The 14352-nt window shown below is 41.6% G+C and overlaps 1 protein-coding gene across 1 annotated transcript in view; it reads left to right on the top strand.

The window, feature by feature from the left end:
* Positions 1 to 14352, top strand: part of LOC118567011 (guanine nucleotide-binding protein subunit alpha-11-like) — a 38888-nt gene that overhangs the window by 11668 nt on the left and 12868 nt on the right. Inside the window, exon 2 of the mRNA XM_036150958.1 lies at positions 12920 to 13104. Within this exon, the coding sequence (XP_036006851.1) occupies positions 12920 to 13104 (185 nt within the window). The remainder of the gene's footprint in view (positions 1 to 12919; positions 13105 to 14352) is intronic.

A 14352-nucleotide genomic window follows, 5' to 3' on the forward strand; every position in this document is an offset into this window, starting at 1 on the left:
TTACCTTTTATAAGAAATATGAATATGCATTTATATTTAAATAAAATATTTTAGAAGTTAAGTTATATAACATTTCCTGTAACTTTCTGGAATTAATTTCAAATGTCTGAAACAAAGGGCTTTTATTTTAGCCTTTTGTAATGAAATGGTTAACACCTGTTAATCTTTGTGCTTTCCTTCATTTTATAGTAATTGTTTTTTCTTTTCCTTGCTCTTGAGTTTAAGGCATTTTAATACTACGGGGACACCATGTTACAAGTCAGTTTAAATCTATTGAGTTTAAACATTAGCAAGGCTCAATGTGACTACATCAGATTAAACATCGAACATATGAATTAACAGGCCAAGACTTACTTTAATTTTCATAAGCAGGAAGTGTCCTAATGATGCAGTTTTAACTGCGAGGAAAAAAAGCTGCCTTGGAGTAAGTTGTCGACTTTCTTCTGAACTCACCTGAAGTGATTTTTTTTTTTTTTTTGATGTGTGTGAGCAACGTAGAAAAGTCAGCAAAGCTCCTGTACATGCATTAGCGCAGCACACATGTGCTTGCGTGCACGCGCACACCCCAGCCGCCGCCAGCCGTTCATTAACCTGAAAACAAATCCTGGTGAGTATCCTGTTTGTGGTGAATAGTATGAAGCAAAAGTTAACTTGGACAGATAATGAGCCATTAGGGCCATGAATGTCCAGCTAATAAATTAAACTCAACCTTTCGTAGTAAAATAAAAAATAAGCTTTGGTCATTCTAATCACCAAAGATATTATGGAGGGTAATTTTCCTGCCATGTTACTTCAGTTAAAGATTGTTTACAACACTCCTCCCCACCCCCCACCCCCTACCCCAAAAAAAAAAAAAAAAAGATCTCTGAAACAGAGATTAAATGAATACATGGTTTTCTGTAAAGCTTCTTGTATGGATCTTGATTGACCTGAGCCTAAAGCTGAGTTGTCTTCCCACAGTAAAAACTTCCACACTAAAGAGTTGTTAGAGCTCCTAGCTATGGTATGTTCAATGCTTACAAAAATATGATATTTTTGAGTTTCTTCTGGTTAGTCGAGCTGAAAATCGTCCAGTTCCAGCCAATACATTTTTTCAAGAGCAGAATTTGCTACCATGTGAGGTGATCAATGGAAAACAAATACATATTTTATCAGGATATGTAAAGTTTTCCCTCCAACAATAGCATTGTCACCACCTTTACATAGATATCAGCTTTGTCCTGGGTGAAGCAGTGGCCACTGTCTGGCTGCTTGTTACGGAGTGCCATATCAGGCCATGCTACTGACAAAATCCTGCTCCACAGAGCAGCAATTTGCCTCTACTTGGTCAAAACACATGGAGCCAGGAGCTGTGGCCTTTGCTGCCTTGGGTAACTGAACTGCTGGAGCTGTGAGTAAGGTGAGATGCTTGGGCAAACAACTCTGAGGTTTTAGAACAGCTATCATAGGCAGGGTTTAAGCTTCCAGTAAGGCTTTGTTAGTGAGACAGCACTATCTTCTCTTCTGTGTGTTTTTTAACCTCCGACACTGCGTTACATTCAAACAATCCCGCTGTTAGAAAGTCAGTGTTGTGATCAAAGGCTAAAACGTTCGCCACATTGTTCAGACATGGACTCTGATGGTATCTTTTTAACAGTGATTTTTTTTTTTTTTTTTTTTTTAGTGGTCTATGTGATCCTCCTCGTTGGTTAAAACATCCTTAGAGGAAAAGTCCGATTGAACCAGGAAGAGGATCAGATTGTAGACTGACCCCCTTTTCTGCTGAACTCGCTACTCTTGCCAAGCAGTCTTATTTTGATCATATATGGCAAAGGGGGGATGTTCTAGTGTGTGTGTGTGTGTGTGTGTGTGTATGTGTATCAGGCTCTTAATGCCAGTGGATCCAGAGCCATGCAGATGGTGAGGTATTGCTTTTTACATAGTCAAGTCTACCAGTCTGCTATATTTGCATATTTTAATATCAATTAAAAGAATTTGACAAAGATCATCCATGTTTAATAGTAAACTATTGAACTGAATGTTTTGTTCTATTCTACGGTGTAAAACGTTTGTACCAAAGGGGCAAATGCAATGTTTAAAGTTCGACTATTTCTCTCTGAACATACAATATATAGTGGGATCCTCAAAATTATTCATACAGTATGTAATTTTTTCAAAACCTTTTAGAAGAGTGAAGTAGACAAAAATATTGCTTATAAAGTAGTTATGTTAATTTACATCCAGCTTTATAACATACTGTTGAATTTATAGGGGTGTATTTTATTTTACCGTGACTTTAGATTTGGGAAAACTGTAGATTAGAACCCCCATTAATTTATTATAAACGGATATGTTTTAAATGCGTCTGTTTCCTAATGATGAATTGACCTTTTGAGGCTTTTAGGTTTGGTAGCACACAGTTAGTACTAGACAATGGGTCCGTATCAGATTCTCCTGTTTTAACTTACAAGTAGAGATCCACTGATCTTAAAGCCAAAATTTTCTTGTTCCATTTACAAGAAAAAAATAACACAACGATAATAAATTTAACAATTGTCAATTTAAACAAAAAAATGATGATTCATTAAAGGAGTATATTGAAGTTCTGGAGTTTTTGGAGACGTTTTCCCCTCTGGCCAGAAGTTGAAATGACACCATTGTTGTGCATGGGAGAAGAGGAAAAGCATCTGTCTTGATGCTTTGTTTAGAGGCATCAAGTCTTCTGGAGGAAAAAAGAACCAACAAAAACAACAAATGCATTTAAATTAGACAGTTAAAATACAATAAAAGTTGAAAACTGATTGTCTTACATTACCAGCCGCTCTCTGCCAGGGAGGGAGCGGCAATGTATGCGCTTCACGTGACGTGACGGCGTGGCACTTCCCACGCAAAACTTGGGATCTATTAAGAAAAATAACCTGATGGGGAAAATGTGCGGTCCTCACGGCAACTCTGACATTCAATTTCACTCCATATCAGACTTTAATCATAGATCGACTTTATCATCAGCGTTCAAAACTGCAGTTATTCAGGCTTTTGCTGGTGACACTAATCGCTGTAAACGGTCAAATACGCCTGTGCGTAACGCTGCGCGGTTTGATCGGCGATGCTAGAAGACCTTGTAGGTGGGAGAGTTAGAAGGAAACGCGGCTTCAGGGTAAAATATTTCCTGGCCAAGATACCGCTTTAGATTCCGAGCTTTGCATTTTGCTGTAACCTACAGGGGACTACACCTCCCTCCCTTCTGAAAGGCAGCTCTCTAGCCCCCCAAAGCGCAGTGCGCGTACCGCTCACACCAATGCAGTGCAGCGTTTGTTGGCTTCCTAAAATGCTTGTGTTGGACTGTTTTTAAAATTTCATGTATTCCCTACATGGCTTGTGGTGAATCTTAAGTGGGGACTTTTAGCCTTCTTTTTGCCAATCTTCCTAACGGCTGGATGTGTGGTGTAGTGATGTAGTAGTTGTCAAGAGTCTCTCACCTGAGCAGTGAATCTCGGTACCGTCCTCAGAGTGAGCATGAGCCTCTCTGCTGCTTCTCTGAATAACGCGTCCCTTGCCGGGGGCCAGTTTAGTAGGAAGACTCTGTCTTGCTTTAAATTTCTCCACAACTTTCTTCCCGACCTGTCTGCTGTGCCCTTGTAGTTGGGTTTCCATTGCTTTATTTTAATGCACATTTTGAATTATCTGATTAGAAAAGGTTGATGCAGATGGCAAAATGCGAATTCACTCACTAAATTTCTCAAAAGTTTTTACAATCGGTTGAGGTATTTTTTGTCTTTTTCGAATAACTGTAAATGCGCTGAAGAGGATATTCCCGGATATTCCCATAATGCTCCAAAAAACAGGTCTGGAAGCAACAACAGGTCTCATCCGTGGAGGAAAAATAAATTAATCTGCACATTCATTAAAGCCTCGCTCCATCACTGATCTGTAGTCTGCGCTAGTTAGCAACCTCTACTTCCTGTTTATTACAGTCAACGTATGACGGCGTTACGCTGTGCGTCGCCTGGTTAATTCGCTACAAACAAGCAAATGGAAAACACGAGTTTGCTCAAAGTTCGCATGAGAATTTGATGGAAAGAGCTTTTGTCGTCACTGTGACCGTTTGCTCACCAATGTTGTCCAACAAACCTCTGACGCCACACTTTTTGCTTTTTGATCTAAAGAAAAAAAAAAAGTGAAAACTTGTATACTTTGAGTTCAAAATTAATTATGTAAAATCTGCACAAAATACATAGAATTTTTTGGCTGTAATGTGACAACTACGAAAAGGTTGACTGGGTATGAATACTTTTCCGGGCCCTGGTATTTATACGTGCATCCTAAAGCATGCGTGTGCACGGTTTTCTTTGTGGCCTAAAAACTCCCTGATTAAGTTCTACGGCTACCCGAGAGGATCATACCCAGCACGCTGAAGCTGGAGTTGAAATTCACATCTCTCTCCCTCTGTGTGTGAATTCACACGGTGGCTTCTTGGTAAACTTTATCACTCTCTGCAATTTTGATAAAGTCAACTTTGCACTTGCAGACTTGTCCCTGCCGGTTTTTTGCTACTGATCATTTAAACACGCAGCCCTAAAAGGGGTCAGCGCTCATCCTGTGGAGATATGAGGCAGGGTGGAGTCGGCCAGGTCAGGATGCTAACAGCGGCCAAAGTTATGGTTGCTGTCTGTATTACAGAGGGGGGGCATTCTGGTCCATATATTCTCCAACCGGGTGCCATGCTGACTCATCTGATCCCTGGATTTTACTTTTCCCTCCTCATGTTTGTCTCTGCTCTTAATAATTTGTCCGTAGCTGTTCCTGGTGAGGATGTGTTATGGAGACAAACGCACCGCTGCGCCCTCTGATTCTTCTCCGTAGTGTTTTTTTCCTTCTTCTTCTTCTTGCCCTCCCTCATTTTGTTCACCCACTCCCACTTAACCAGAACGACGCTCACTCAACAGACAAGACGGTCCTGAGGTGATTCAATCCGAGTGTGCAAGTTTGTGTGTGTAGTCATATATGTATATGTGTTTTGGCGCAAGCTACAGCATGCATCTTCGATTTACAGTTCCCACACACACACACACACACACACACACACACACACACACACACACAAAGCTGTCGGCAGATGCAGAGACGTCCTCCCAAAGCGACACATCCAGGCAGCTAGAGCCCGGCAGACTCTGACGACAAGCAGCGATAGCGTTTCTTCTGCCTCGTTGCATGTTCCTGTTTTTGTTGTTTTTAGTTTTGTGGAAGCTGTGTACTGCACGGCCCAGGTCATGGCAGAAAAGAAGTGGGCCATCGCAGTGGAGGTGATATCCATGCCTTGAGGTTGACCTCAGAATCCGTGTGTGGTACAGTTGGCTAGGCAGGTGGTGTCTTGTGGGGCTTGGGGCCGTCTTGGCTTTAGCCTCCTTTCTTTGTGTGCCTTAAAGAGGCCCCTTTTTTCTCAGTGGTTTCAGCAAAAGATTGGGACCCACGCTACATTTTGGTTGGCCCTCGTCTCCCTCTGACTCACAGGGTAATTTTCCAGAGAGCCGACGGAAATGCCAACACGTGCTCAAGCCGGGGTTTGAGGTTGGTTAGTACTTTAACCTCGGTCATGTTAATGCAAATCCATTCCTCCTGCTGAGATTGAATTGTCATGAGACGCCTGAGTGAGCGGTTCATAAACTGAGATAAGCCACCACTGCGGACCGCGGAGTATTATATTTGTGTGTGTATTTGCATGTGGCTCTCCCATGATGATGATAATCTCTTGTGCATAGAGAGAGGCAGGTATCGCAGACAGGTGCCAGGTTTCAAGGAAGCACAGCTGCCTTTAGAGCAGAGGTAAAGAGTTGTAGGGATGTAAAGAGATCACACAACATTAACTCGCCGCCATATTTCTCGTGGAGCACTATCTAGCTGCTGTGACCGTAGCCATATGAGAATACTATACGATTGTGTTCAAATTCATCACAATTACTGTGGTTAAATGCTACAAACATTAACTTATTGTGCTATTACTGGGTCTGTGTGGAAATGTAGCACCAATGCAAAAAGATGCATAAAAAGCCAGATTACAGCTTGGAAACTCACTGGGGGAAAAAATGCTTCCTTTGCTGGTGACATGCGGTGCGTTCTGCTAAAACCAGAACGAACGTTTCACAGAGGAAAGATGGAGAAGCCTCGGCGTGAAGTGCAGCGATGGCATCATTAAGTAAATCCAGGAGGCACCAGTGCTCCGCACTGCACTGATGACATGGTCAGGAAAGAAGGTTATGGGAAGACATTGAGTTTTTTTTAAATTCCAGCAAACTGTTTTATTGTGGGAAGGACACCAAGAACGTTTGACCCACGTCATCCACTTTAAAAAGCTGATTCTGTTTCAGATTACTGTGAACTTTAGGTTTTAAAGACAGTGACTGTAACCATCCATTAACTGTTCATCATTTTTCTTGTCACAATGCCTTCAGTGCATCTGCTACACATTCAAGGATTACTCAGATTTCTTTTCCAGGCAATGATCAAATGTTCAGGGTTTTTTTAACGACAATCTTTATTTTTAAACGGCATCACTGAAATATTTTCGTGATAACATTACAAACAAATGTTCAGTCTATGCTACCTGAGCATGTGACATTTGGGATGTCTGAGACTCTTATTTCAATATGAGGAAGTGGTTTTTGAATTGTTTAGCCGGCTAATGAAGATTTCTCGTTGTCTTGGCCGACAACACCTTGTGGTAGTACTCTGTAGTAGAGGTTGACTGATTTATCGGCCGACCGATATTTCTGGTCAATATTTAAGTGTTGTTGTTTTTTCCTGTATCGGTCTGAGCCGATACGCATGTGAATCGGCCATTACAAATTCATTAGCGTATTCAACAGCCATGCCTTGACGATCATGTGATGATGTGAAGTCCATCCCTGGCAGAGAGTGGCTAGCAATATTGTAAGACTGGGTGCCAACAACAACAATGGTACATTTTCAACTTTTGATGTATTTTTAACTGTGTAATTTATCTGTATCAGGCCTTTGAAAGTCTCACTCTCTCACTATGAGCGAGCTGCGTGTTTCTGTATCTAAAAACCCACGTCTGATCGCCGGCTGGCCAGCTGCCACTACAGCGCACGTGTTTTGTTCCCATGGAGAATTATGTATCCACATAAAAGTAATTACCAATCACTAAGCGTACAGCATCTAAATTGCATAAAATGTCCATACACTGCGGCGGTGGTCAGTGTTTTTTCTTCTCCTTCTCATTGAACTAAACATGCTCTTTTCTCGCGTTGACACAAAAGTCGTGATGCATCTTTTTTTTGTGTACCTTTCCAACTGCGGTATGAAGCTGATCATTAATATTAGTTGGTTTAAACTCAAGTTTTAAGACTCGTGTAACATTTGTTATCGTTGTAATTTTTATCATGTAAATGGAGGAAGGAAAAAACAATGTCGGTGTCAAGAATCGGCCCCCAGAAAATCGGCAGCACATATCAGGTCAGAATAATCTGTATCGGCCTTTAAAAAGCCTGTATCGGTCGATCTCTGCGCTGTAGTACTCAGTGGTAGCACGGCAGTCAATATACGACCAACGAGTATGGGAGACATGGACAGGTTACGAGTATCAAGGTTTATGTGACAAAAACACTTTTATGCCATAAACGCGGCCTATCAGTGTGGAAAGCCCCCGGTAGAGCCTGATTTCAAAGGCGGGACTAACCGGGTCAGTGTAAACAGGGTAGAACCAATCAGAGAAGCAAACTTCAGCTGGGGTTATCTTGATTATCTTTGATATATTGCCATGTTTAATACATGGTTGTGCCCAAGTCTGTCACTGGATGTTTGTAGTCTTTACTATTGCATTAAACGACAAGCTAAAAACATTGCTAGTATAAAAGTATACTTTTGTATAGGGCCTTACATTGTCCATTTTAAGTAAAATTTAATTATAATATTTTTTGACAGGCCTCCCAGCTGTGAAAATTGCACCTCTTAAATTTGTAGAAAAATTCATATGTGAATAAAAATTTACGTCATTCTTGATTTGTAGTTGAGGGCCGCACTAAATCATTCCAAAGGCCGCAAATGGCCCCCAGACCGCACTTTGGACAGCGAACAGAAACTCCAGTCAATCCGACAATTGTGTTATCTCATTAAAAGGACTGTAAACCTGAGGGATGGTAGAAAGGAAACATTTAGCGGGTTAGCTCCTCTTTACTCCCGCCACCGGGACATGGCCCTAAACATTACGCTGAGTATCTGAGAGGAGCGTGGACATCAACTCAGCCATATCTAAACCTGCGGCGCTTATCACCATTGTGCGAGTTCTACCAGGTATTATCCAAAGCTGACATCAGTAGTTATGTAAAGACTTATGAAAGCTCGCCTCATGGTAGAGGGTCCAGTCGAGGTGTTGTAGAACCTGCAACATGATGGATTACTGGAATTCAGTCTCTGTTTGACCGGCTCCTCGTAATTTGGTTATTTAGAGCGAATGTTAATAGAAACTTTTTTATTTTTGTCGACTTCAATCCGATCCAGGAAACGCTCCAGCTCCACAAAAGACTGCTGTCGGTGTGTGGGCTGAGCAGTGTACCTTGCACTGTTGCATTGGGACATAATCTCAGCTTTTTTTTTTTTTTTTTTTTTCCTCTCCCTCTCTCTCTCTCTTCCCTCACACTCCTGGCTGCTGGGAACAGAAGGCGTTATCAAGCCAAAGTAGTGTTTGAGCTATTAAAAGGTGACCTCCTTTTTCTGGGTCATTACCAAAAAAAGACCGGATTGATTCTACTTATGAATATCCAAAATTCTTGACAGAGAGGGATGAGAATGGAGGGGCATATTTCTTGCCTTGGGGAGGCTAGGAGGGGCCCCGAGATGAAATGGAGCAGGGCGAAGTGGGAGGGAGGGGTTTTGTGCGGGCAGAGAGTCGGGAAGGGCAATGGAAGTGGCGGCGGCTGGAAGGAAGCCGGGAAGACAGAGGCGCGTAGTGTGCTGTCTGGTCAAAGGGGGACATGATGGTTACGCGAGCGCAGCGGAGGCAGATCTTGTGACGGGGTCACGAGAAATAAATCAGACGTTAAGTTGAGGAGGGATCTTGTTGCTCGAATGCAGTGGCGGGATGCGACCGACGGCGCTCTCGCTGTGCCTGTCTTAGTTGTTCGTTGTCTGAGTGCTAAGAAACATCAGCGTTCAGCATTTACCGCAGCGCATCGATTGTCAAAGGAGGAGGAGGAGGGGGTCAATTGCTGCTACACGGAGGCATTGGAAGGCCTGACTTTGTATCGGACGGGTATAAAAAGGCGTCTCTTCTTGCACGAACGTGGACCCGTCCTCTGAACTTCTCATCGGAGCTCAGGCCCTTCCTCTCTGTGGTGCGCCAAAAGATGAGGAGCGCAGAGCGAGCCTGAGGGGCTCTCGGTTCTATTTGCTGTCTGCGACGAAAGAGAGAGGAGAGAGTGAGGGGCGGATGGGAGGGGTTTAAAAAAAGAAGCAAAAAAAAAAAAAAAAAAACGGGAACGAAAAAGCGAGGAAGACAGAGGAGGGGTTGCTATAGTAACAGAAATATGGCTGCTCTTCAAAAACCTTGAATGTAGGTGGTGGTGAGATGTGTGTGTGTGTTGCATTTTTTTTCTCCATCCCTGTCTTCTCTCGTCAGTTTTGCAGATATTATGGATGTGCTGGAACCTTTCTGATCTCAATAAAGACTGAAATGCCATCAGCTTGACTTATTTTCACTTGTATTATTTATTTGGCCTCAGGCTGCCGTTTCAAGGCAATATGTAGAGGATGGTGGTGGTGGGGGGGGTTAAATCATTGTGGATCTTGAACAGCTTAAAGGCGTTTTTCTGAAAAGCAGCCACTCGTGCAGTGTTACAACCTAACGTGGGATGAAAAAGGGACTTTGGGAGGGATCGTTAACGAGGTGCAACCTCTGCCGCCACCTTTTTTAGGCAGCGGTAACACAGGGTCAGATCCAGGAAATGGGCCTAGCTTTCTTAATTATGTCTGTTCCGTTAGCTCACATTTTCCTCTCATGTCTTCCTACAGGAAGTTTTTTTTGTTTAAATTATTATTATGGTCTTTTTACTAAATTCTAGGGCTACTTTCCGACATCAGACAAAGGAGCTTTTACATATTTGTCTTGCCGAGTACTTCATGGTATGATAACTTTGGGAAAACCGTTTCATGGTGTCGCATCGCAGTACTTATTGATAAAATGCTTTTATTTCAGACAGACTGGTAACCCTGTTTTCTGTTGCCGCTAGACTATTAATATATTTTAGCCCAATTGTTATTTTTTAACCAATTAATTATTAATTAACACAGAACAATCTGCTGGCTACTTGACAAACATGCTCAAAGCTTCCAACTGTGAGTTTGGAAAATGAGCTTACCATAATATGGAAGTGGGCTGTATTGGTGTCCCCGCAGAATGGTGCAGCCACTGCCATGTTTTTAATATATTTTGTTATATTTTTTAAGTTTTAAAATGACCGTTTCCGTCCTTCAGCCAGCTGGCCGGCAGGAAGCCAGCTCTGCTCTAACAGCCAGAGAAGTCTGCCACCGTTTCTGGCGTCTCATTGAAAGGACTTTGAGCTGTAGATATGGCATCACAGAAGATTTTACTGGCTTTAAATTGTTTCTGAAATACAATAAACTATTTCAGTTTTAAACCATATTAAAAAAAAAAAACTATCAACTATAAAACTATTAGATCCTTGCTACCGGTAACTGGACCACGCCTCCTTGACGCAATAAAAAGCAGCACCTCTACCACAAAATATCTGAGAATCCTAAGAAATACTGCAGCTCCATCACAGCCACAGTGCTAATATTTTTCCCCCTTAAGCTCCGGTGATTAATATTCTTGTATAGGCAAGAGACAATTATTCATACCTTTTGGTCGATGAAGTGATCAGTTTGATATTATCACTACTTTTCTTCTCACTGGCAGTAACAGTAACATTTTGGAGTGGCCCAGCCACTGACTTGAATCTGATAATAGAAGCCATGTTTGGAGATGAGATTAAGGTGATGGCAGAAAAAGGCTGACGCCCCTCCCTAACCCCCTAACCCGAACATAAATAACCAAAGGAAACATGCAAAAAGCTGGTCGGCAATTTGAATTAAGGATTCCATTGTTGTAGCACCGAAAAGACTGAAAAAAAAATAAGAAGGATGCAAGTAATATTTTACAGGCCTTTGTTGCTTTCAATTTCAAAAATTGAGAAAATGAGAGAGAAAAACATTTTTGAATGAACATTTCAACTCTTGCCAGTGGTCAGACTAGTTTTGGTCGTCACTATCTACTTTAGTTGAAGAACCAAACTTCCTTGATCAGCAGCTCAAATCCCAAACTGCACTTTTTTATTTCAAATTTAAAAAACCTAGTTTATATATTTAGAGTGAATTCTATTAAAACTGTATAGCAAAAAAATCTATTTGAATAAAATCAGAGATTTAACTTAAACATGAAGGGTGGGTTTTGATATAAAGTTTGCTCCAGAACAATTAGATGTGGAGAGTATTTTATTCACAGAATCGGCTCTAATAGCCATGATCGTCTGCACAGTAAAGCAACCTGACCTCGGATACAGTGCTCACAGCAAACAGACGTTGGGTATAATATAACCAGCTGGATGTACTTTTTAAAACGTGTGTAGAAGAAAAAGGGGAGGGTTGTGGTAGGGCAGGTATGCTTATTTTGCTCCACAGCAGAGCCGCTGACTAAGGCCGTGAGGTTTGTGTGCAGGATGTGTGAGACGTTCTGAGGTGCTAGCTGGCCTTTTCCTGAACCTCGACCTGTACAAAACTGGAATGGGAGGCATTGAGGGTCAGGCCCGATTAGCCCCTCTGCAGACCTAATCGTTTGTTGCAGTCCACCATCATCCCGGCAGTCTTACATGAGTTGAGCTTCGGTTTGTTCTTGCTGCACCAGTGGACCAGCTGATCCACCTCCTCTCAGACTCGTCATTGTCCGGGATCAGACAACGGTGTCATCTACAAACTTCTGGAGTTTCACAGAGGGGTCCGCTGAGATGTAGTCATTCGTGAGAAAGAGGGGAAAGAACACCCCCCCAGGATTTGGGGGGTGCTGATGCTGATTGGTAAAAAGATGCTCGCTAGCCTCGCCTGCAGGTGATCCACTGACAGCCAGGTGGAGGCCGGCACTGGGAGCTTCTGGTGGATGATGTCTTGGTTGATACGTTCAAAAATCCAACTATATGTTCCAATGTGGCTAGCTTGTCAGGTTAAATGTACCTTTTTAAAAGGAGAACCTTAAAGCAGATATTAAACATTATTAATTAAACCCACGCTTCTGTATTAAGTGTTTCTATTGGTCAGCTGTAATATTCTTTTAATTAGCTGTAAACGGAAAATCTGAACAAATAAAGGTTTAAAAACGGTCCATTTGGGGATTAATCTATACATGTTTCACATCGTGAATGGAGTTACTGACATAGAATAACTTTTCCATATTCTCATTTATTGGACGGGTCCGTTTAAGCTCTCTTAACGTCGGTGGATTCTGCTCTAGAAACGAGAAATGACGTTTTCCTGAGGAGGCAGGATCAAAGATCCCTCAGGCCGAGACTTTTCATACTTTGTGAGAGCTGAACTAGTCGGCCAAGGTGACGAAACTGACTCTTCCACACAAATGGGCAGCCATTTACAATGTCTGACCATTCAAGCGTAGTTTGTTGGACACTGTAGGAGGAAAAAGTCCTCTATCCAGACGAAGGTGCAGTGCTGAGATTGCAGTGGGGTCATGTTGAGGTTTTCAATGAGCCCGGGCGGTTGTACCATGCTATGGCCTCCCCAGGCCACTGCGTAGATGTCGATGGGCGGCCTACATGTTCCAGATTTTAATCAAACCAACCCTTGTTTTTCTGTCGGCGGATGAGGTTTATTATGAGCTTGGCTTTGGTTTCTGACCTGAGTAACTCTGCGCCCTGTCCAGGTACGGGAGAAAGCGGGAAAAGCACCTTCATCAAGCAGATGAGGATCATCCACGGAGCTGGCTACTCAGACGAAGACAAGAGGGGCTTCATTCGGCTCGTTTACCAGAACATCTTCACCTCCATGCAGGCCATGATCCGTGCCACCGAGAACCTCAAGATCCCGTACAAATATGAACAGAACCGGGTAAGTGCTGACGTGGAGAACCTCCATGTTCACGTTTTAGAAAAAAAGATCTGTAATGTGGGGGGAAAACGCGAAAATTGGTCTCTTAAGATTCTGCATATTGAAACGAAATAGCCTTTATTTTTATTTTATTCCATTTATTTTTAATTTTCTTGTGGCAGTGCAATGAATTGCCAGGATAGATTTGTTTTTACTAGGGTAAAAAATCAAACATTTCTGCCTTTTTTTAGAGTAAAAAAAAATGTAATGAGCAGAAACTGATTTGTTTAAAATAACTATAAACAGAAATTTGACTAGGCAATAATTTGATAAATGGATTTTTTTTCTATTTTAACATCATAGATACAGCTCTTTGGTTTAGTACCCTTTTTAATTTAATATCTAAATAAATTATACCCATTACTAGTCAGATTGTCTAAAAGTGTCAAACAGCATGATTTATTTATTCATTTATTTTTTTTAATGCATGGGGAAGAATTTTCAATCAGACCAAATGTCAGAGCTTTATTTTAATTTTGTTTTAAAACCCTCACAAGAAGTCATCACAGCATCCAACCTCTATTTAAAACACCATCAACCTGTTTTTTATTTTTCTCAATGTAAACTGCGTGGTGGTAGACGGTGTGTTTTAGGTCTTACTTTGAACCAACTTTTGGCACTGAAAGTTATGCTAAAATCTGTCTGGCGAAAATATATTTGGAGGACATAGACCTGGTGGGTGGTTAGATTATTCCTGCTTGGCCCAAGCAGACAGCGAGGAATGCTTTTTACAGGGTTCCTACGCAGTCTTGAAAACTGTGGAATTGGATTTTGTCATTTTGCACGATGGTAAAAACCAAGCACATAGATAAGTTGGAAATTCCAGATTTCATTTCTTCAGTATTTAAAATACAAATATCCAATTTGTTGTTTTAAGTTTCGGATCGACAAATGGATACGCTTTCAGAAGAGTGCATTTTTGGTCCCTAGAAGCTTTTACCAAAGTCCTTGTACTGGGTTTGGTTTAAATACCTAGCAAACCAATTGATCTCCTTATGTTTTGAAATGTTGTAAACCAAGGCAATACTCATCATAAACTGCATTTTAATTGATCAGTATTTAAATACAACACAGATTTTCCAAGTAATTTGGATTTTAAAGGATCCAAGTTTGTTCAGATGCTAAATGACTACTTAAGTGTACATGATGTCGTAAAAAAACCGATGGAAAAATCTTAAAAAAAAACTGGGTCTGGAAAACTATGGGATT

This window comes from Fundulus heteroclitus, chromosome 19 (assembly GCF_011125445.2).
Source record: "Fundulus heteroclitus isolate FHET01 chromosome 19, MU-UCD_Fhet_4.1, whole genome shotgun sequence".
Lineage (NCBI taxonomy): Eukaryota > Metazoa > Chordata > Actinopteri > Cyprinodontiformes > Fundulidae > Fundulus > Fundulus heteroclitus.